Below are 25,045 nucleotides of genomic sequence, written 5' to 3' on the forward strand. Positions count from 1 at the left end.
ACTTGACATTGGTACTCTGTGTTTTCCATATTTCCAGATTAATGGCCAGACCTGAATCAAGCCCAATGTGCAACCTACTTTATAGGACCAAAGATCACTTGGGAGGCCTCTAAAATATATGTTTTCCACCACTGTGGATCACTTCAGTTTATCCAGAAGCCTGAGAGCTGAAGATCTAAAACAGAGTAATATCAATGTCTCTGAGTCAGCATTAAGGTCAGTTTATGATTGTTATGTCTGTCATTATAACCTATGTCTCCCTGTCCACAGTGCCTCTGTAAAGACAATCTCTACCCACTGATTGGTTTCTTCGGGAAAGGCTATGGAAAAAACAATGAACCGATTCGGGGATACCTCCTCACCTTCCTTATTGCCTCCGCATTTATCCTCATTGGTTTGTCCATCAATTTTCATTTTTACTTTCTGTCCTTGTTAGTATCTCAGTGTGATTCCTCATGTCAGCTCCTCCATTTTGAATAACAAGGGAACCTACATTGAAATGTCTATAAAGAGGGTTCTGCAAACATTAGAGATACTATATTTAAAATTCACTTGTGTTATATAGATACCGCATAGCGACGATGGATATCTTTGTTTTATAAACTACTAGGCTATCTGCAGAATTTGCTTCTCGGTAACTTGCACAGGAGAAAGGCCATAAACACTAGCAACACATAAGCCGGGGTCTATTTATCAAGCAGTGATGACCCCTTTCTCTGGGGAGGAGATTTCAGTCCTGTGTAGAAGCACAGTGTGGTACAAAGAATAACTCCGAGATGGAAACGCCTGTACCCACAGCTTGTATAGTCCTATCTGGGATCGGTAGTAAAGTGACAGGGATGGGACCATTAATAGAACAGTCAGGTGTATATAGATGAATGGGTTTAATCATCCAATCGGTCTGGTGAAAATTATGGAGTCTGAGTCAGCAGGTAGAGATGATTACCATGTTAAAATGAGGATCCAGAAGAAAGGTACTGTAGGTGAGACAGGGAGTGGATAACCTAATGTGTTTTACTGAGGCACTTGGCTTCATTAGAGGGAGCACTTTATATCCACCTGACAGTCATACAACTCCTTCTACTGGTTCCCTCTCTGACACTTCACTGCCATTGCCAGATGTGACTGCACAAGCTGCAGATATAGCTGGTCACATCGCCGTTATTCTTTGAACCACACTGTGCTTCTACACAGGGCTGCAATGTCCGCCTTACTGGTAATATTATCCAATCATCCCTTCCCACCCAAAGAGACTTTATATTAGAGTTGTAATTATAGAGCGCTGTCCAATGGAGGAGCTCCTTCCAAAGTCGCCCACTTGTCTGGCACAGGTCTCTTGACGCGTTTCGCTGCTCAACGCAGCTTTATCAATAAAGCTCCTCCGCCAACTATTGGACAGCGCTCTATAATTACAACTCCAGTTTACCAACTGTGGACTATAGATACCATTCATCACGCATTGGAAACCGCTGCTATCCAGGACCATCGTCAATTGGATCCTAATTATTGACCACAGAGCCAGTAACCATTTGCAAACTGGATGACTGTTTTAGGACAAAGAGCGTGTGAAGATACAATGAAGATACTGCCTGCGGAAAGGGTAAGTATTTCAACCCTCCCCTACCCTAACCCTCCTGGGGTGGTGACTATGGTTAACCGGTTAACCACTCCGGGGGTTGCGGCTATAGCTAACCCTTGGGGTGTTGCGGCTATGGCTAACCACTCCCCTAGTGCCTAACCCTAACCTCCCCCTTCCCCCTCCCAGGCACTAACCCGGCCCCCGATACTTGCCTTTGGGATGTCAGTTTCCGGTGTTTTGGTGCCGGTCTCCTGAGTGGTGTCTAAATTCCAGCAGTGGTCACATGACCGCCAGCATCCCGGCTGCTGGGATGTTGAACGCATCCCCATAGAGATTAGATTATTTAAAATAGAATCCTGATGCAAATACCAAAATTAATACGTACCTTTTTTGTTTGCTTTTCAATAGTGTGTAATCAGAGAGTGTTAATGGACAGACAAGCTTTAGTATGAATTTCTTTTGTGTGCAAAATAAGGATGCATTGGTATATAGTGCTTCTGTCCCCTATAGGTGAATTGAACACCATTGCTCCCATCATCTCTAATTTCTTCCTGTGTTCGTATGCCCTGATTAATTTCAGCTGTTTCCATGCATCTATAACTAATTCTCCAGGTAAGTGATGTACAGTATTTTGGTCCCAGCCTCTAAAAATGGACTAAAAGCTAAATTGCTTTCCACTTCTCTGTGACAATCTGGATCATAGATCAACAGTGTATTGGTCGACAGTCAATAGATCGACACCATATGGTCGACAGTGCTTAAGGTAGACAGGTACAAAAAGTCGACATGACAATAATCGACCCATAGATGGTTGACTCATATTTCTGCTGAGGGGTACACTGGGCTCCACAAGGAATAGACATAGGGGTGTAGAGTAGGATCTTGATCCGAGGCACCAACAGGCTGAAAAGCTTTGACTGTTCCCAGAATGCATAGCGCCACCTCCTCTATAACCCCGCCTCCCTGCACAGGAGCTCAGTTTTGTAGTTGGTGCCGCAGATAGCAGGCACATAACAGAGGGGCTGCTCCAGGCAGCCCTAAGAAGAGCTTTTTTGAAGAAAAAGTGAAGACTACAAGGGCAGCAGCGGTGTGTAAATGTCAGAGACATTCACTGCTGCAGCTCCAGCTCTCCCCAGCGGCGCTGTATACTCCTGAGCCCTGGTTGCCAGGTAACTACAGCAGGAGGATCCGGTTTTCTTCATGGTCAGGCACACGTGATGGGGGCTCTCGGGAATCGCGTGGCCGCGCTTCGGGAGGTGGTGAGTGGGTCCTGCTTGCGGGACCCGTACTTTATTGCGTTCCGGTGCGGTCAGTGGGAGGCGGGCCGCGCGCGCTTGCGGTGGACACTGTGGCAGTACAGGCGATCCCACTAGATCACCAGGGCATGGGTGCAGGTCAGGTTTTCTCTCTAAACTATTTTAATAGTAGCCCACAGTACCCGGTGGTTTTGTCAGCAGGGGGATAAGGCTTAGACCTGAAGTCCCTCCCCCAGCCCCAGGGCGCCATTTCCCGCAAATGTTCCTGCCCTGGAGCTGCATATCTGTCTCTCCCTCACTCCCTGTCAGTGTCTGGGCGCCATTTCTCTCAGCTTCACTGTTCATGGGACTGCTTGGGCAAATCCTCCTGTGTAAAGCCGCCTGGTCGTCAGTGCTGTGACTTTACATGACACTTAAGTATTCTACCTGCATTTTTAGACAGTGTCAGTTAAGAAAGAATGCATTTAGTCAGGGTTTTCTAGTACAATTACCCTGTGACATACATCCAGTTCTTACTGTGCAGTGTTATATCCATTGACTACATAGCTATATATATATATATATATATATATATATATATATATATATGTATATATATATATATATATATATATATATATATATATATATAAAAGCTAGTCCAGTGCAGTATTATTGTTAGTAATAACCTCTGCATTGTACAAACTGTGACTATCTGTGTGTGCATAAGCTAGCTGAGTGGTGTCCATTTCGTGTCTCTCACTCAATTTGCTATCCCTATATTCTATAACCTGAGGGGGCTTGGTGCGTCAGGTTTTATATTTATATAGGATTTTCACAAAGATATACTTTAATACGTATTTTTCTCTGTGATTTTAGTCACCATATCTCTCCTTTATCTCTGCTAGTGCTGACTACACTGCGCAGGGGTTTGGGTAAGAGGTATTGTGCTGCTGCCAATTGTACTGTGTTACCTGATACTGCAAGTTACATCATGTCTGCTTCTGAGGGTAACGGTTCTGGGGCTGAACACACTGCCGGTGTTGCTGAAGCCACAGATCCCTATGAGGAGAATATAGCAGCTGTGGGCTCTGGTTCTGGAGGCTCCTTGCCCACCAGTGGGACTGTGGCAACGGAGGTACTTAATGACCCACCGTGGGCCGCTTTTTCCACACTTCTACATACGCTAGTTAATAAACTAACACCCCCTATGGGACCCCCTATGCCGGTACAACCGTTTGTGGTCCCCGCAGCTAACCGTGGGCAGATGACTTATCTGCTCAATTGAAGTTGAACCAGTCCCTGACTACTAAAAAGTCTGACCCTCGCTCGCCCAAGCCCAAGGGGTCCTCTAAGCGAGCTCTTATCTCCTCACAATCCACTGCTGTCACTGACACCTCGTCTGATGAAGACGGCACTTACGCTGACCCCACAGTGTCACAACTGAGGGCTGGTGACCGTGAATGGGAGCCTCAGTTGTAGGGGCTGATGGGTACTTGAATTTAGGAGGAGCTATGGGACTCCTGGACATGCGTAATGACAGTAGCAATGAATGCCCGAGGGCGTGACCACGACAACTGGAAATGCCTTAAGTGCTTTTATTAAATAAAAAGTCAAATAACGTGCAAAAGAATAATAGAAGGTCACAAGTAATAATTAGGTGCACAACTGGTTAAGACCAGTAACCTGGAATATGGAGGAAAGTTCTGTAAACAATAAAGGAAGCTAGGGTTCGCTGGAGGATGAGAAATGAGGCTGGGGTTCGTAGGTAAATGAGGAATGAAGCTGGAGTGCGCTGGTAATTGAGAAATGAAGGATGGCTACTGAAAAGCCAGAGTTCAAACACAGGAATCAGAGTAGACTGGTAAAGGGTTAATCTCTGGAGAATCGGGTTACACTGCAGAGTGTAATCACCAGGGAGTCAGGCTGAACTGCAGAATGGAATTGCAGGGGAAAGTCTGTAGTGAAGCTTGCCGGCTGGAATCACTGATGACAATTGAAGCACTGACATCCTTCAGTGCTGGGACAGGCTATTTAAACCCACAGGTTAGCAGGGATTGGTGGGCAATTAGGCTCCAGCACTTGTCAGCACCGCAGATAGGAGAAACAATGTCATGTGACTGAAGTCCAACATGGCTGCGCCCATGAACACACACAGAAGGGGAATAAACTACTATAGGAAAAGTGTAACAATGGCGATGAAGGCCGCAGTAGCAGAATCACATGCGCCCAGCAGCGCGCGGCGGTCAGCGAGACAGGAGCGGCAGCAGAGGCCCATGGAGGACGTGCATCCAGAAGGGAAAATGGTGTCTCAGTACCCGGATCGTGACACACAGATTCTGACACAGATACTGCTGATGAGGAGGGTAGTTCACATGTGGATGTTCCTGATCTTTTGGAGGCTGTTAAGTTGATTTTACAGATTACGGATGATCCCGAGCCATCCGTCCCTCCTTAGAAACCAGATAGGTTTAAGCGTCAGAAGGTGGTTAAACAGGTTTTACCTCACTCTGACCACCTAGTGGATATACGTCAGGAACCCTGGGAAAACCCGGGTAAGAAGTTTGTGCCTCAAAAGAAGATGCTGGCTCGCTATCCCCTCGCACCAGAGCTGTCTATGAATTGGGAAACGCCTCCTCCAGTAGACTCACATGTGGCAAGGATGGTGGTTTCCTCAGGTCTACCTGTCACTACCATCACGTCTCTAAAAGAGCCTACGGATAAACGTGTGGAGGGTTGTTTGAAAGCAATTTACACCCTCACGGGTGCTGCACAAAGGCCCACTATTGCAGCAAAATGGGCTGCAGAGGCTATTGAAGCATGGGCCTTGGAGTTAGAAGCTGAAATCTCTTCTGACCATGCTAGACAATGCTTGTCATATATTGTCACAGTTTTTCACTATATTAAAGAGGCGGCTTCTGATGCCGGTATCCTAGCAGCCAAGGCCTCTACTACGTCAGTCCTGGGTCGCCGGATATTGTGGCTGAGATCCTGGTCTGTGGATCTGGACTCTAGAAAAACACTGGAGGTACTCCCTTTCAAGGGAGATATTCTGTTTGGGGAGGACTTAAATAAGATAGTGGCTGACTTGGCTACTGCCAAAACTGCCTGTCTCCAAGTACCACTCCTTCTGTGTTGAAGGCTAAAGGTACTTCCTTTCGCCCCTTTCATCCATCAGGTAAAGCAAAAGGTCAGGCGTACAACAAGCAGACCCGCACTTCCAAACCTGGTAAGCCAAAGCCCAAAAGAGCCTGGGCGGCCCTTCAGCCAGCTTCCAAGACCGATAGGCCTGCCGCATGACGGGGCGGGCATCCCACTGGGGGATCCCAGGGTGGGGGGCCGGCTTCTAGGGTATACCCAAGAATGGTTGAAGACCACTTCAGATGCCTGGGTACGGGAAGTCGTCACTCGAGGTTACACCATAGCCTTCAAAAATCGACCCCCTCATCGATTTTGCCGGACAGATGTCCCGTTGGACCATACAAAGGCAAACACTCTACATTCAGTGGTACAGACCCTCCTTGATACAGGAGTCGTAGTACAGGTGCCTCTAGCGCAGAGAGGTCGGGGGTACTATTCTTCGCTGTTTCTAGTCCCAAAACCGAATGGGTCCTCCCGCCCCATTCTCAACCTCAAGGCATTGAACAGGTTTGTGAAGGTTTCCAAGTTCCGTATGGAAACCCTTCGTTCTATAGTTCTGGCCTTGGAACCTGGGGACTACATGGTCTCCCTGGATATACAGGATGCTTACCTGCATATTCCTATAGCAGCGTCACATCATCAATACCTGAGGTTTGCGATTGGCAACCTCCATTACTAGTTTTGGGCGTTATCTTTTGGTTTAACTACGGCTCCGCGAGTCTTCACCAAGGTCATGGCGGTGATGACGGTGGTACTCCGCCGTCAAAGAGTCAGGATACTGCCGTATCTGGACGACTTGTTAATCCTGGTAAATTCCCCAGAACTTCTCCTACGTCATCTGGATATGATGGTCCGCTTTCTACAAGCCCACGGGTGGCTCATCAACTGGAAGAAATCCTCCCTGGTCCCTGCTCAGAGCATGGTGCATCTGGAAGCGCTGTTGGACACTCACAACCAGAGGTTGTTCTTGTCTCAGGAGAAAGTCCTGAAACTTCAGGACAGGATTCGTTGCTTCCTTTCTCGTCCGCAAGTGTCGATACATTTGGCAATGCAGGTGCTGGGCCTCATGGTATCAGCATTCGACATGGTGGAGTATACTCAATTCCATTCTCGCCCCCTCCAGAGGCTAATTCTAGCCAAGTGGGACGGCCTGCCTCACCTGATCTGGGAAGCGGACTTTCTCAGTCGCCAGGACGTACATGCTGGCAAGTGGGGCCTCCATCCAGAAGTGTTTCAACTCCTAGTGGAAAAGTGGGGCCTTCCAGACGTAGATCTGATGGCGTCTCGACACAATCACAAGGTTCCGGTCTTCGGAGCAAGGACAAGGGATCCTCAAGCAGCATTCGTGGATGCGCTGGCGGTACCGTGGAGGTTTCGGCTGCCGTACGTGTTCCCTCCGGTGTCACTCCTGCCCAGGGCAATTCGGAAGTTCAAGCAAGAAAAAGGAGTTCTGCTTCTCATAGCTCCAGCGTGGCCCAGACGGCACTGGTTCTCAGACCTGCAAGGCCTATCGTCAGAGCGTACAATTCTACTTTCACAATGCCCAGACCTCCTCGTTCAGGGCCCCTGCGTCTACCAGGACCTAGCCCGGCTGTCTTTGACGGCGTGGCTCTTGAAGCTTCCGTCTTAAGGGCTAAAGGGTTTTCTGAGGCGGTCATTCAAACTATGTTGTGGGCCCGGAAACCGGCTTCGGCTTGGATTTACTATAGGGTCTGGCATGCTTACTTTGTTTGGTGCGCATCTAACGATTATGACGCTTCCAAGTTTAGTATAGCCAAGTTGTTGGCTTTTCTTCAGCAGGGCCTGATCTTAGGCCTGCGTCTGGCCTCCCTCAAGGTTCAAATATCTGCCTTGTCGGTGTGGTTTCAGAGAAAAATTGCGACCTTACCTGATGTGCATACCTTTACTCAGGGCGTGTTGCGTATCCAACCTCCCTATGTCCCGCCTGTGGCTCCTTGGGACTTGTCAGTGGTTTTGGAGGCGTTACAAGAGTCTCCGTTTGAACCTCTTGGTTCAGCTGACCTTAAGTGGCTTTCCCTTAAGGTGGTGTTTCTGCTGGCTATTGCTTCAGCTAGAAGAGTGTTGGATTTGGGTGCCTTGTCCTGTAGTTCCCCATATCTGATATTTCACCATGACCGGGCGGTTCTTAGGACTCGTCCCGGATATTTACCTAAGGTGGTTTCTTCGTTCCACCTTAACCAGGAGATTGTGGTTCCGGCACTTGTTTCTCCTGATCTGTCTCCCAAAGAGCAGTCTTTGGATGTGGTACGGGCTCTCCGTATCTATGTGAAGAGAACTGCTTCTATTAGGAAATCTGATATTCTCTTTGTGCTGTTTGGATTTCACAAACGGAGCTGGCCTGCTCACAAGCAAACTTTGGCCAGATGGATTAGAATGGTGATTGCACATGCTTATGTGAGGGCTGGTCTGTCAGCTCCTGCTCACATTATGGCCCATTCTACTCGGTCTGTTGGACCGTCTTGGGCAGCCCGCCGTGGTGCGACCCTTGAACAATTGTGCAAGGCGGCTACGTGGTCCTCTGTGAACACGTTCATAAGGTTCTATGCCTTCGATACTGCCGCTTCCCAGGATGCTTCCTTTGGACGCCGGGTTCTTGTGCCCGCTACAGTGCGTCCCCTCCCATAATGAACTGCTTTAGGACATCCCCTATGTCTATTCCTTGTGGAGCCCAGTGTACCCCGCAGCAGAAAATGAGTTTTATGGTAAGAACTTACCTTTGTTAAAACTCTTTCTGCGAGGTACACTGGGCGCCACAAGGCGCCCACCCTGACGCACTTAGCTTCTTTGGGTTGGTATGGCATTAGCCGCTGACACTTCTCCTGTCGTGAGAGTGTGGTGAATGTGGCTACTAACCGTTGTCGTCTCTTTTCCTGCTACTGCATTGGGCTGGTTAACTGAAAACTGAGCTCCTGTGCAGGGAGGCGGGGTTATAGAGGAGGTGGCGCTATGCATTCTGGGAACAGTCAAAACTTTTCAGCCTGTTGGTGCCTCGGATCAAGATCCTACTCTACACCCCTATGTCTATTCCTTGTGGAGCCCAGTGTACCTCGCAGAAAGAGTTTTAACAAAGGTAAGTTCTTACCATAAAACTCGTTTTTTTTTTTTTTTTTTTTTTTGGGGGGGGGGGGAGGGGGGGGTTGACGTTTCCCCAACATTTGCTTGATTTACTATCCACGTGGTGGCCATCCATTGGGAACCTGTGGGGAGCGAAGCGTGGTTACCATACACGTTTGTACTGATGGTGGTCACATAACTGGAATATACAAGAATTGGCTTTAAAACCACCCAAAAATATGTCGACCATTATAATGTTGTCCTCTTTACCCTACCGATCTTACATCTGTCGAGCTTTGCACCTGTCAAAGTCGAAAAATATTGCAGAACACACATCACGTACAAACTGCACACACATGCCCTCTGCGCGTGCACTTGTTCTGCCGTGCGTGCACATATCCGCAATTTGCGTATGGTCGCTCCAGCGGTCCTGCGCATCGGCGCGTGGTGTGGGTATTTACGGCAGAATTTGTGTACGCGTGGAGAGCCATCAAAACACATTACATATTTAATCCAAATAGTGCACAATGTACACATAGTCTCCTTGCACCACATCAGAAAGTTATAGCTGTTTAAATAGTTGCAGAACAAAGGGATTCACCTTTACAGGATAGGAGGGGACAGACTAAGGTTATAAGGTGGTATTTGGTATCCAGCTGTAGAGTATTTTAAGGGTAACATTCCGGTGTTGGTCTGCGGAAGATCGCAAGTTCCTGCGGATAGTTATGTGCAGAAGCAGAATATAGATATAAACTGTATTTACTGTATATTATGTATGCGGCGGGAATCCAGAGGAGACCACCCACAAGAGCAGTTGGGAAAGATATCGCCTACCTTTTCAAATCAACCTGTGACCTCTCCTGTACTGTAAAAGTGCATTCCTGTGTCCAATGGACAAAGGGATTACAGTATCCATTGTATTGCTTTTGGAAGAATTGTATAAATAAAGCCTGCTGCAGCCCGGCCACACACAAGACTCACAAAGTTATCTATTTGATGACGGAGGACCGGACCGGGAAGCGCGCGCGAATATACTCACGTATGTACATTGACTGTAGCCATTATTCTGTTATATATTGTCTTGTATTGTAGTGTATAATTTGTATTATAAACCCCCTTTCAGAAATAATCCACTGTGGTGTCGGAACCCAGCGGTAAAATCACAATTGGTGTCGTGTGCTCATTGCACTGCTAAGGTTTAAAGTGTATTATTATTATTGCATTGCTGTAGAAGGTTTAAAGTGTATCTCTGGGTGTGTACGCGCTGTGAGTACTTTGTACCGTCAGCGCGGCATGTGTACGCAAAGTCCGTACACTGTACGGCACTCTGTACGCTAATAGCATAAAAGGTGCGTAGAGTGTGAATTAAGTATAGCGGCCGCAGCGGCTAAAGGTTTAAAGTGTATTTACGGTGTGTTTAAGGTATAGCTTTTATTCCTGTAAAGATAATCAGCATTATCACACCTGTCGACCTTTTGTACCTGTCGACCTAATGCGTGTCGGCCATATGTTGTCAACCTATTAACTATCTACCTACACATTGTAAATCTATTATACCACACCTGGTTAATGTTCGGTTGTGACTTACCAACTTCATTCATTATAGCTCATGGTTAGACATTGATTTCATCACAACCAATCAGCAATTAACTTTCATCTATGTTGTGGTCTAACAATGAAATGAAGTGACTTATTGGTTGGTATGGTTTAGTACAATTTATGCATCTATTGCTATTGACTAAGGTTCTCAGGGGTATATTTACTAAGGTGCAGGTATTTATAAGTGGAGTTGTTGCCCATAGCAACCATTTAGATTCCAGCTATTATAATTTAGAAGGTAGTAGATAAATTATAAGTAGAATTTGATTGGTTGCTCTGGGCAACATCTCCACCTCTAAATACCCGCACCTTAGTAAATATACCTCTCATTTACAGTGCTGCGTTCATGTGTAAAATGTTGCTTTGTTTTACATGCGCAGTAAAATAACATTGACTTTTGAGTTCTGCCCAGATAGCACTTGCAGCCCCCTCTAACTGGAGGCGGATCAGACGGCATGCACATGCTGCTCTAGTACAGTACAGGTGTGTACATGTGGAATGCCCCTGGAGATGTGACCTACAGTATTCAGATTAGCTGTATCTCCAGTTATGCCTATGAGCAGGGAAATCTTTTACTCGACCCTTATGGGTGATAATACTGAAAGATATGAATGATCTCGTTCCATATTGAACGAGATACCATTCATATCTTTCAGTTTGGAGGCACCAGCGATGAACGATGCGCGGGCCCGCGCTCGTTCATCGCTGGTGCCCCGTTGCTTGTGCATGCAGGCCGATATGGACGATCTCATCCATATTTGCCTGCACTACTATGGAGCCGGGTGACGGGGGGAGTGAAAAAACTTCACTCCCTCCGCCACTGCCCCCCCCCCCCCCCCCGGCCGCCGGGTCGCCCGTAAGGCAGCTCGGTGGCGGATCTGTCAGTGTGTAGGGCCCATTAGTGCAGAGATACATCTTAATTATAAGGATCATAAACACACATCTTTCCAGTGTTAAAAACACATAAATAAATACATAGCCCTTCCTCCACAAAAGCTACCACCAGCGCTAATATCCAAGGCTGGTTAATATTAATGTGAGGGGGGAACGTAAAGCGTGGGGCTCCACTTCAAGGAAAATAAAACCCCATCATGATAGCACTTGAGCTCTTGTTTCCTCTCATGGGAGGTGAGTGTTGGGATAGCATGAGAACAATAGTTTCAAAATAGTATTTTAGTATGTGGCACCACTACTCCCAGCAAGCCCTGGCAGCCATTAACTGCTTCGCTATTCTAGTCCTAGAACATATTGGTGCTAGTAGAACCTGTAAAGCGTCAGCACACCTTAGTATTGGTAGACAAATAGGACCTGTGGTGCCCATAATAAAGTGCTAAATGGACATGATATTAAATGTAATCCCCCTTTAATTATATTTATTCTTTATTGCTCACTTAATTCCAGTTGTATTTTCGTCTTCCTTCTTCTTTTCCTTCTTCTTTCCTTCTTTTCTCTCCAATAACAAAAACAAACAAAACACTGATGACAAACGTATGCTTGGTGCTTATTGGTTTAATGCTGTATCCCCACCAGGCTGGAGACCTTCATTTAAATATTACAGTAAATGGGCCTCACTGTTTGGAGCAGTAGTGTCTGTAGTCATCATGTTCCTGCTGGCCTGGGAATCTGCTCTGATTGCTATCGGTATTGTCATCTTCTTGCTGGCTTATGTCCTGTATAAGAAGCCTGGTATGTACACTACGCACAATCTGCCATACGTATGCCTCTATATCGGAAGTGCTAAACCCAGAACTGTGTTTGAATTGTAATCTTAATATCTTTTATTTACTGTATATGATGTCACATGATATCCGCAGCAGGGTGCATAGATTAGGTAATACAATTATGCACCAGTACATGGGATAACAATTAAACACAATCAAAGGCACAATCATAGGCATGGTGGAGCATAGGGGAAGTGTAGGGTAGGGTTGAGCGAATCACAATATCTTGTAAATGTACAGTAAATGACAGATGGAAAGGCTATTGGTTCCCATGAAAAACCAGAACACCCAAAGTTCAGAAAACTTAATATTTTTTTGAAGACATACTGTATGTACTAAAGTAGTTATACAAGACGTTACATAGCCGATATTTCACAAAACATTGCAAGAAAGTACTTGTGTGGGTGATTTTTCTGGAGTTATGCTCATCATGAGATGCCAAATGCCAGCCCTACCCATAGTCACATCTTTCTGGGTTGGTGCTGCAGTGTAACGGACCACTTTCAAGTATCCGCCACCTGGCCAACAGTGGTCAGCCATCTCCTGTAATCTGGGTGCACAGGGTGAAGAATTCTACTAAAATAAAGATTCCGCTTTAGTTATTTCCAGTGGTAGAACACAGGGCCATTTTTAAAAAACTGGGAGCAGTTAAGTCACATTACTGTGTCCCATGTGCTATTGCTGCTCTTCCATGGAAAACAATGAGCTGTATTTATGATCAGCTTATGAAACCATGCTCTAATGTGGAAGCCGTAACAGTGTTCTTGATGAATATTCAGATGACAATGTTAGAACTGTCACATTATTACTGATAACATGCTAATACCAGATCAAAATAATACAATTTATAGACATTTATTATAGTACAGTTATTTGTGTATTATAATTTTATAGAACTGATGCATGCATACACATCATGTCCTCTAACATAGCATTTGACATTTGCTCACAGAGGCAAACTGGGGTTCCTCTGTACAGGCGGGATCCTACAACATGGCTCTGTCTTACTGTGTGGGGCTCAACCAAGTGGAGGATCACATCAAAAATTTCAGGTGAATATGACTCAATGTCCAGCCTTTAGGGCCAATCTGTTGGATTTCTGGGAATCCTTCTGTAATCCTGACAAAATCTGCAGGTTTCCTGTATGGCAAGAGTACTGGGTGAGCACAATTATGAGATTTAGTGCTGCATAATGATGCGAAACGCATCATTACACAGTGGTGGAACCCTGGAAAATGTCATTCCAAGTTGATCGCTAGCAGAAAATGTTCGCTGTGCAGCGATGATGCAAAAAAAGGCACTTCTGCGCATGCGTATGCGGCTCAATGCGCACGCGCGATGTACTTTCACAACGGCCGACGTAGTTTCACACAAGGTCTAGCAAAGCTTTTCAGTCACACTGCTGGCCGCAAAGTGATTGACATGAAGTGGGCGTTTCTGGTTGTCAACTGACCATTTTCAGGGAGTGTTCTGAAAAACGCAGGCGTGCCAGGAAAAACGCAGGCGTGACTGGGCGAACGCAGGGCATGTTCGTGACGTCAAAACAGGAACTGAACAGTCTGAAGTCATCGCAAGCCCTAAGTAGGTCTGAAGCTATTTTGAAACTGCACAAAATTATTTTGTAGCCGCTGTGCGATCCTTTCGTTCACACTTCTGCTAAGCTAAAATATACTCCCAGTGGGAGGCGGCATAGCGTTTGCACGGCTGCTAAAAACAGCTAGCGAGCGATCAACTCAGAATGACCCCCATTGTTGTATGAGGGGTGGGGTGTGGGTGCCCCACTGCACACCCTAATTATAAACATAAGAGGTGCTACCATGCTGAGACTTTGGTGCCACACAGAAAAAAAGAGAAAATGTAAGTGCACACGTCTCGAAGCACCAAGAACACTGGCAATCAGAACAATTATAATAAACTCTGCACTTTAATATGAAGTAACACTGAGGTTCTTAGGATAATTTTTTACCAAAAAATATGGGCCCACCTACCATGGTCAGGTGACCTCATCAGGTGGGTCCCTAATTTTCCTAAGGTTCAAGTCCAGAGCACGGGATACCCCCCCACCACCACTAATGGTCGACATGCATTAGGTCGATAATCAAAAGGTCGACAGGGTCAAAAGGTTGATAGGGCCAAAAGGTTGACAGTCAAAAGGTCGACAGGGTCAAAAGGTCGACGTATGGTCAACACATGATTTTTATATTTTAACTTTTGCTGCATTTACTATCCATGTCACAAACTATTACCTTCAGTAACCTTGTGGCGTTGCTCCGCTTGCCACCGAGCCCGAAGCGTGACGAGTGAACACATTTCATCAAATTAACTATCCATGTCACAAACTATCACCATTAGTAACCTTGTGGCGAGCGGACCGAGGCACCACGCCCAAAGCGTGGTGAGCAAATTGGGGTAAAAAATGTTTCAAAACACAAAACATACCCCCAAAAATGTATGTGTCGTGTTTTTGACCATGTCAACCTTTTGACCCTGTCAACCTAATTACTGTCTATCTTTTTAGTGTATATCTTCTGTATCACACACCTGGGACTTGTGAAGCCAAACAGACACACTTAGGGGTATATTCAATAAGAGTCGGGTGCATTCCGACATGCAGTTGTCGGAATGGACCCGACAACCCCTATTCAAAGAGCGGACAAATCCGACTGTCGGATTTGGCGTTCCATGTGTCCTGTCCTGCAGCAGTGGCAGAGGGAGCTGTCAGCGGCGCCAGGGGTGAGGGGGGGAGCGGTCAGCGGTGCCGGGGGAGAGGGGGGAGCGGTCTGCGGCACCAGAGCTGAGCAGGAAGCAGGATGCGGTGCCGGAGGTCAGGTTATTTCTGCGGCGCCGGGGGGGGGGGGAGCAGCGGAGGAGACGGAGCGGATGGGGGAGGAGATGAGGGGACGGGGAGCCGCGGAGGCTCACTGCAGCGTCCACCCGGCACCAGCAAGCGGGACGTCGCTTGCTGGAGCCGGGTGGATGCTGCCGCTGGGTTCCTGCTCTCCCCGCTGCTCCCTCCATCTCCTGCGTTCAGGTCACATATCGCAATCCAACTTTTTTTAAAGTCGGATTGAGATTGTCGGAAACGGGGCTAAAACCTGTCGGGTTTGGCCCCGCTTCCGACAATGCACGCTGATCGGCGGCTGAAGCCGCCGATCAGCGTGCATTCCGACAGCATTCCGACAAGTCGGGTTTCACGACTTGTCGGAATAAATTGGCCCGTAATGAATAGGTCGGAACCTGGCGGTAGCTTCCGACAGTTATTGAATATACACCTTAAACTGCTACTTCTCACTAGTGTGATGCCTTAAAGTGGTTGAGTTGTGCTGGCCCGGAAGGGCCCCGTACTCTGGACTTGAACATTAGGAATTTTAGGGCTCCACCTGATGAAGTCGCCTGGCCGTAGTAGGTGGGCCCATATTTTTTGGGGCAAAAATTATGGTAAGAACCCTTAATTTTACTCCATGTTTAATTTCAGAGTTTATTATAATAGTTCTGATTGCCAGTGTTCTCAGAGTGTGCACCTGCATTTTCTTTTTTTTCCATTGTGTATTGTTGGGCAGAAAATTGATTCAATAGTGTGAGTGCAGTAATGACACAAACTGTGTCACCTCGAATGCTCACCTTGACTTTTAGACCTCCGTTCAACATCTACCAGAGGTCTGGTTAAATTTTTTATTTTGTTCATATGTATTGTGTGAAATGTGATACAGACTTCATCTAGAGCATAAACAAATGATCAACTTTTGCAGAGCTGTGATCTACTCTATGTATTCTCTCTTTATAGGCCGCAGTGTTTAGTCCTGACTGGACCTCCCAATTTCCGGCCCGCTCTTGTGGATTTTGTGGGAACGTTTACAAAAAAACAGAGCCTAATGATATGCGGGAATATAATTATTGTAAGTAGAAGCTGACATAATTGTTATGGTTTCTGAAATGACACCTACAGTACATGAATTTGAGTACATTTATTTTTATTATGCAGCCAGGGAAATCCCTTTGGGTACCAAGCTCTACATAAGCATTTGCAAGTAGAGAAGGGAATGTTCCACAACTATCAAAAATTAAATAACCATGAAAGTTGTATTGAAAATATGAGTAAATTAAACTGTGGGCTTCTGCTACATGCCTTTCTTTTACAACAGCATTGCCCATGTTCTCAATGAGTAGAGACATCTGCAGGATCAAAGGTGAGATCATCTTGGGCCAGCTATTACAGCTACCTTAGACAAAGGGTGGCCTCCAACTTAAATAGGTCCTCGTGAGTACCTCTCTCAAATAAGTATCATACCATATACCCCCAGTACATAATATTCTATATTTACAGTATTCTAATGTGTGCATTGTGTCTAATATATTATTTGCAGTAAGCAGAACGGCCCTAACGCTATATTACCTGGTCAGAATTCCTTATTCTGTAGTTAGCCTGTGACCATTACATTTCTTGGAAAGTGTGATTCATACTTTCCCACTGTCTTCAAATCTCTAGTAGACTCCTACATTTTTGGGAAAAAGAGTAGGGCACCCAGGGCCGCCATTAGAAATTCTGGGGCCCGGGACTCGCAAAAAATAAAATAAAAAATTGACCCCCTTGCCTATTTTAAGTTAAGTCAGAACTCCTTACCTTTTATATAAGACCTTTATGTTTTTATCAATATTTGGAAAACTTTTATGTTTTATCCCATTTTTTATGTGTTATTAAAAAACTGTTTGTTCAATTTTAAATATTTTTTGGCTCATAAATTATAAGTTTTAGCATTTGCATTTTTAAACAACACTAGTTGCTGGTACCCCTATCCCCCCACTCTACACTCCTTTCAGCAATACTGTACCAGTATTGCAATCTTATGGGTTGGCAGACACCTCTAATAAGGTTTTGTGTGTTTTTAGCATTTTAGCAAACTTTTTACATATATTATTGAGACCATACCCCACAAGTGGCGCTGTATCATTTTTTGCTACACAATATATATATATATATATATATGTGTATGTATATTAGTGATGTGCACCGGAAATTTTTCGGGTTTTGTGTTTTGGTTTTGGATTCGGTTCCGAGGCAGTGTTTTGGATTCGGACGCGTTTTGGCAAAACTTCCCTGAAAATTTTTTGTCGGATTCGGGTGTGTTTTGGATTTGGGTGTCTTTTTTACAAAAAACCCTTAAAAACAGCTTAAATCATAGAATTTGGGGGTCATTTTGATCCCATAGTATTATTTACCTCAATAACCATAATTTCCACTCATTTTCAGTCTATTCTGAACACCTCACAATATTATTTTTAGTCCTAAAATTTGCACCGAGGTCGCTGGATGACTAAGCTAAGCGACCCAAGTGGCCGACACAAACACCTGGCCCATCTAGGAGTGGCACTGCAGTGTCAGACAGGATGGCACTTCAAAAAAATAGTCCCCAAACAGCACATGATGCAAAGAAAAAAAGAGGTGCACCAAGGTCGCTGGACGGCTAAGCTAAGCGACACAAGTGGCCAACACAAACACCTGGCCCATCTAGGAGTGGCACTGCAGTGTCAGGCAGGATGGCACTTCAAAAAAATAGTCCCCAAACAGCACATGATGCAAAGAAAAAAAGACGCGCAATGAGGTAGCTGTGTGACTAAGCTAAGCGACCCAAGTGGCCGACACAAACACCTGGCCCATCTAGGAGTGTCACTGCAGTGTCAGACAGGATGGCAGATTTAAAAAATAGTCCCCAAACAGCACATGATGCAAAGAAAAAAAGAGGTGCACCAAGGTCGCTGGATGGCTAAGCTAAGCGACACAAGTGGCCGACAAGAGGAAGGGATTTAGTGGTCAGTGGACTGCTTCCGCTGTCATCCAAAGTTTTTGAACTTGTCACTGACTTCTGATGAATGTGGTCCAGGTGACGTATAAGGGAGGATGTTCCTAGGTGGTTAACGTCCTTACCCCTACTTATTACAGCTTGACAAAGGCAACACACGGCTTGACACCAGTTGTCCGCATTTCTGCTGAAATAATTCCACACCGAAGAGGTGATTTTTTTTTGTATTTTGACCAGGCATGTCAATAGCCATATTCGTCCCACGGACAACAGGTGTCTCCCCGAGTGCCTGACTTAAACAAACCACCTCACCATCAGAATCCTCCTTGTCAATTTCCTCCCCAGCGCCAGCAACACCCATATCCTCATCCTGGTGTACTTCAACAGTGACATCTTCAATTTGACTATCAGGAACTGGACTGCGGGTGCTCCTTCCAGCACTTGCAGGCCCCCTGAAAATGGTGGAAGGCGCAACCTCTTCCCGTCCAGTGTTGGGAAGGTCAGGCATCGCAACCGACACAATTGGACTCTCCTTGGGGATTTGTGATTTAGAAGAATGCACAGTTCTTTGCTGTGCTTTTGCCATCTTAACTCTTTTAAGTTTTCTAGCAGGAGGATGAGTGCTTCCATCCTCAGGTGAAGCTAAACCACTAGCCTTGAACATAGGCCAGGGCCTCAGCCATTCCTTGCCAATCCGTGTCGTAAATGGCACATAGGCAAGTTTACGCTTCTCCTCAGACGATTTTGATTTAGATTTTTGGGTCATTTTACTGAGCTTTATTTTTTTGGATTTTACATGCTCCCTACTATGACATTGGGCATCGGCCTTGGCAGACGAAGTTGATGGCATTTCATCGTCTCGGCCATGACTAGTGGCAGCAGTTTCAGCACGAGGTGGAAGTGGATCTTGATCTTTCCCTATTTTACCCTCCACATTTTTGTTCTCCATTTTTTAATGTGTGGAATTATATGCCAGTAATATATCAATAGCAATGGCCTACTCCTATATATACTGCGCACAACTGAAATGCACCACAGGGATGGATAGTATACTTGACGACACAGAGGTAGGTAGAGCAGTGGCCTACTGTACCGTACTGCTATATAGTATATACTGGTGGTCAGCAAACTGTGCAAAACTGAAATGCACCACAGGTATGGATGGATAGTATACTTGACGACACAGAGGTAGGTAGAGCAGTGGCCTACTGTATCGTACTGCTATATAGTATATACTGGTGGTCAGCAAACTGTGCAAAACTGAAATGCACCACAGGTATGGATGGATAGTATACTTGACGACACAGAGGTAGTTAGAGCAGTGGCCTACTGTACCGTACTGCTATATAGTATATACTGGTGGTCAGCAAACTGTGCAAAACTGAAATGCACCACAGGTATGGATGGATAGTATACTTGACGACACAGAGGTAGGTAGAGCAGTGGCCTACTGTACCGTACTGCTATATATTATATACTGGTGGACAGCAAACTGTGCAAAACTGAAATGCACCACAGGTATGGATGGATAGTATACTTGACGACACAGAGGTAGGTAGAGCAGTGGCCTACTGTACCGTACTGCTATATATTATATGCTGGTGGACAGCAAACTGTGCAAAACTGAAATGCACCACAGGTATGGATGGATAGTATACTTGACGACACAGAGGTAGGTAGAGCAGTGGCCTACTGTACCGTACTGCTATATATTATATACTGGTGGACAGCAAACTGTGCAAAACTGAAATGCACCACAGGTATGGATGGATAGTATACTTGACGACACAGAGGAAGGTAGAGCAGTGGCCTACTGTACCGTACTGCTATATATTATATACTGGTGGTCAGCAAACTGTGCAAAACTGAAATGCACCACAGGTATGGATGGATAGTATACTTGACGACACAGAGGAAGGTAGAGCAGTGGCCTACTGTACCGTACTGCTATATATTTTATACTGGTGGACAGCAAACTGTGCAAAACTGAAATGCACCACAGGTATGGATGGATAATATACTTGACGACACAGAGGTAGGTAGAGCAGTGGCCTACTGTACCGTACTGCTATATATTATATATACTGGTGGTCAGCAAACTGTGCAAAACTGAAATGCACCACAGGTATGGATGGATAGTATACTTGACGACACAGAGGTAGGTAGAGCAGTGGCCTACTGTATCGTACTGCTATATAGTATATACTGGTGGTCAGCAAACTGTGCAAAACTGAAATGCACCACAGGTATGGATGGATAGTATACTTGACGACACAGAGGTAGGTAGAGCAGTGGCCTACTGTACCGTACGGCTATATAGTATATACTGGTGGTCAGCAAAGTTTGCAAAACTGAAATGCACCACAGGTATGGATGGATAGTATACTTGACGACACAGAGGTAGGTAGAGCAGTGGACTACTGTACCGTACTGCTATATATATAGTTATACTGGTGGTCAGCAAAATTCTGCACTGTCATCCTACTATATACTACAATGCAGCACAGATATGGAGCGTTTTTCAGGCAGAGAACGTATAATACTGGTGGTCACTGGTCACTGGTCAGCAAAACTCTGCACTGTCCTCCTGCTATATAATACTGCTGGTCCCCAGTCCCCACAATAAAGCAATTAGCACACTGAGCACAGATATTTGCAGCACACTGAGCACAGTCAGATATGGAGCATTTTTCAGGCAGAGAACGTAGATATTTGCACTTACAGCACAATGAGCACAGATATTTGCAGCACACTGAGCACAGATATTTGCAGCACAATTTTCAGCCCACTGAACATAGAAACTGAGAGGACGCCAGCCACGTCCTCTCACGATCATCTCCAATGCACGAGTGAAAAATGGCGGCGGCGCGCGGCTCCTTATATAGAATACGAATCTCGCGAGAATCCGACCGCGGGATGATGACGTTCGGGCGCGCTCGGGTTAGCCGAGCAAGGCGGGAGGATCCGAGTTGCTCGAACCCGTGAAAAAAAAAAGGTGAAGTTCGGGCGGGTTCGGATCCCGAGGATCCGAACCTGCTCATCACTAATATATATATATATATATAACATACAAAATTAATATATATACACATGCATAGATACACACACACACACACACACACACACACACACACACACACACACACACACACACACACACACACACACACACTTTCTCCCACTCACTCTCCCTCAACTTAGCTGTCATAGGCTGGCCGGAGATGTAGCAGCCTGGTCCAGTGTAGCTCCGCCCTCGCTGTTTCATGTAGCTCTGCCCACTTTGCATGACCAAGATATTGCACTGTCACAGGAGAGGGGAGAGTATGCTGCAAGCTTCTATTGAAAAGTCTGTGCCAAAATGGCCGCCGCCTCAGAGGAGACAGTTATTAAAGATACTAGAGGAGCCTCCTCTAGTATCTTTAATAACGGTATCCGGACTCCAGGTCGACAACAAAAAGGTTGACACACCTTAGGTCGCCACCAATTGGTCGACACACCTTAGGTTGACATGGACAAAAGGTCGACAGGAACAAGGTCGACATGGAAAAAGGTCAACATGAGTTTTTCACAATTTTTTTCTTTTTTGGAACCTTTTCATACTTAACGATCCATGTGGACTACGATTGGAACGGTAATCTGTGCCGAGCGAAGCGGAGCGGAGCGAAGGCACCATGCCCGAAGCATGGCGAGCGAACCGAACCATGCGAGGGGACGCGGTGCACTAATTGGGGTTCCCGGTCACTCTACGAAGAAAATGACACCAAAAAAACATTAAAAACTCATGTCGACCTTTTTCCATGTCGACATTGTTCCTGTCGGCCTTTTGCCCATGTCGACCTAAGGTGTGTCGACCAATTGGCGTCGACCTAAGGTGTGTCGACCTTTTTGTTGTCGACCTGGAGTCCCAGACCCGCTTTGCTGCACCCAAGAGTTACAACCTCCATCTTTCCCCCCTGCTGGAAGTATCCGCTCCTAACTGTCATTTTTCAAACACGTCAGGAGCTGATTGGCTGAAGCACCATTTAAGATTAGTAATGAGTGATAACAACAATATCACTCATTGTTATATCTGCTCTTAAATATTTTCAAGCTTGTAACAGAGATTACATCTTAACTACTTGCCTGCAATGGCCACATTGTTTGCGACCACACCACACAGTGCATTATCTGATCTGGACACAAACGATGCGACCAGTCAAATACACAGTGTGGACAGCAGCAGGAAGAGAATCTTCCCGCAGCTGTTACTCTCAGAGGGACCTTCCGGTCCCTGCTTCCCTGACCCTCTCTCATGCTGCATTCAGATCGCAAATGCCGGATCCTACCCGGTAAGAGAAACGTGTACTTACCGGGTGGGATCCGGCATTTGCGCTCCGTTGCTGGCTTTCCGACCCGGCAATATACCAGGTCGGTTGCCATAGCAGCGGGGGGCGCAGCAGCAGCAGGGGCGGGGGTGGAGGCGGCGCTGGGAGATGAGCTCATCTCCTGCGCCGCCTCTGCCTATGCTGTGAATGGGAGCCGTGTCGCATCGGAACGGCTCCCATTCACACTGCGCCTGACCCGGTAATCAACCCGGTAATAACCCTTCTTTTTAACCGGGTTGAATTACCGGGTCAGGCGACCCGCTAATTCACCAAAGGACCTTTCACATCGCACACGGACCCGTTTCGACATGGCAATATGCCGTGTCGATACCGGGTTTTTAGTGCGATGTGAAAGGGGTATCAGTGTCTGCCTTGCTGCCGATCATTGCTGATTGGTCAACACAGGTGGACCCTCCACCTTGCGGCTGCAGACATTTTCAGCTGCTGGGGAAATTACATCTAAGACCCCCACCCTCCCCAGGTCCCTTGTGTGTACCTGATGGCTGCTCAGATGAGTAAGCACTGAGAAAATCAATGTTGCGATGTTCTGATGGTGACTATCCAATGTTATAATTCTTTTTTTTTTTTTTTTTTTATAAAATTGTTTAAAACCATATTCTTCACCTGATTCTCTCATTAAAAAAAAAGTACAATTTACAGAGGTTTTTATAACAAAAGTCCACCAGTTAATTGGTAGAGTACACAGCTGAGCAAGGCAGTGCCGTATCTAGGCATTTTAGCGCTGTGTGCAAAAAACGTCATTGGTGCCCCCCCCCCTATGCAAGATAGGTGTGCGAAAAATATGTAGGGGCGTGGCTTCATGGGGAAGAGGCGTGGCCACAAAATAATACCAATTCATACTACGGTGCACAGTAGTCTCCATTATTCAAATTACGCTGCACAGTAGCGCCACTACACCAGGTAGAGCCCCTTTTACACATTACGGCAGACAGCCCCCCTTTTTACACATTGCGGCAGACAGAATAGATAGAGAGAGAGAGAGAGAGAGAGAGAGAGAGAGACAGATAGATACTTACCATCTCTCCCCGCTGGCAGTCAGGCTCCTCGGTGCTGGCAGATGATCAGATCCCGGGCAGGGGAGAAGGAGGAGGAGGGAGGGGGACTGGAGCCGCAGCAGCGCTATGTAATTGGTAGAGGCGCCGCTGCAGCAGTCCCCTCTCCTTCCGCATTGGCTGCCCGCCGCCGCTGTGAATGCTGGGATGAGGGAAGCGCATCCCAGCATTCACAGCAGCGCCATTCACCAATTACATAGTGCTGCTGCAGCTCCAGTCCCCCTCCCCAGAGCCGGCCCTAGGCATAGGCAAACTAGGCAAATGCCCAGGGCATTTGGTATGCCATGGGGCACCAGCATCTGCTGATTAAAATGCCTATATTCTGTGTGTAGTATTTCGTATGCAGATACAGCCACAGTCGCACACAGTATATAGGAATGCCACATATCATTTTATCCAACAGAAGCTGCTTGTGCATCCTAGTCACATAACAATTCAATATGACACATTTTCGTTAAAAAAAATGGTGCCCGATGTTAGCAGAGCTGCCAGCTGACTCATACCAGCCATCTCCTGCTGCATGGCACATTGAGGCAAGATTTATGAGGACACATCTGTTTACAAGCCGAGGTAGAGGTCACAGTGTTAGCGGCCGTGTGAGTGGTGTGTGTGAGTGTGTTAGTTGTGCAATAGTGTTTGGCATAAGAGGCATTATGCGTGTTGTGTATAAATGCATTAATAATGTGTAGAAAATGTGTAAGGGGCACTGTGTGTGTCATTATGTGTATAAGGGCATTAATAATGTGCGGCATATGTGTAAAGGACATTATGTGTATAAGGGCATTTATAAAGGTTGGCATAATGTGTAAGGTGCATTATTTTTATAAGGACATTAATAATGTGTGTCATATGTGTAAGGGGCATTACTGTGTGGTATTATGTGTGTAAATGCATTACTAATGTATAGAAAAGGGACTACTGTGTGGTCTAATGTGAATAAAGAGTAATATGGTGTGGTGTAATGTGAATAAGGAGCAATTCAGTGTGATGTAATGTGAATAAGGGGCACTACTGTGAGGAGTAACGTATATAAGGTAAAGTGGTAATACTTTGTGATGTAACGTGAATTAGGGACATTATTGCATGATAAAATGTGAATAAAGTTGCACTACTGTGTATCATAATTTGAATTGGGGGTATTATTTTGTGGCCATGCCCCTTGCCAGCAAAAACACGCCCCTTTATGGGCTGTGCGCCGAATGTTCCTATTTTAAATATAGGGGGTAGGAACACCAAAATAAGGACTGCTATGGGTGAGGGGTGATGGTGATGAGAAAGGGGTGCAGGGTCAGAGGCAAACTGGTGGCGGTGTTAGGGGGCACCAGCCAAAATCTTGCCTAGGGCATCATATTGGTTAGGGCCGGCTCTGCCCCTCCCTCCTCCTCCTCCTTCTCCACTGCCTCCGGCGCTGCTGTTCTCGTCCCCTGCCTCCGGCTTTTCTCCAGAGCGGCACACACAGC

The 25,045-nt window shown here is 46.1% G+C and overlaps 1 protein-coding gene across 1 annotated transcript in view; it reads left to right on the forward strand.

The window, feature by feature from the left end:
* SLC12A3 (solute carrier family 12 member 3) overlaps positions 1–25,045 on the forward strand; it is a 204,324-nt gene that overhangs the window by 131,579 nt on the left and 47,700 nt on the right. The window contains exons 12-16 of the mRNA XM_063945407.1: positions 271–394; positions 2,090–2,191; positions 12,160–12,315; positions 13,303–13,402; positions 16,135–16,246. Coding sequence (XP_063801477.1) covers positions 271–394; positions 2,090–2,191; positions 12,160–12,315; positions 13,303–13,402; positions 16,135–16,246 — 594 coding nt within the window. The remainder of the gene's footprint in view (positions 1–270; positions 395–2,089; positions 2,192–12,159; positions 12,316–13,302; positions 13,403–16,134; positions 16,247–25,045) is intronic.

The sequence above is a fragment of the Pseudophryne corroboree genome, chromosome 11 (genome assembly GCF_028390025.1).
Source record: "Pseudophryne corroboree isolate aPseCor3 chromosome 11, aPseCor3.hap2, whole genome shotgun sequence".
NCBI lineage: Eukaryota > Metazoa > Chordata > Amphibia > Anura > Myobatrachidae > Pseudophryne > Pseudophryne corroboree.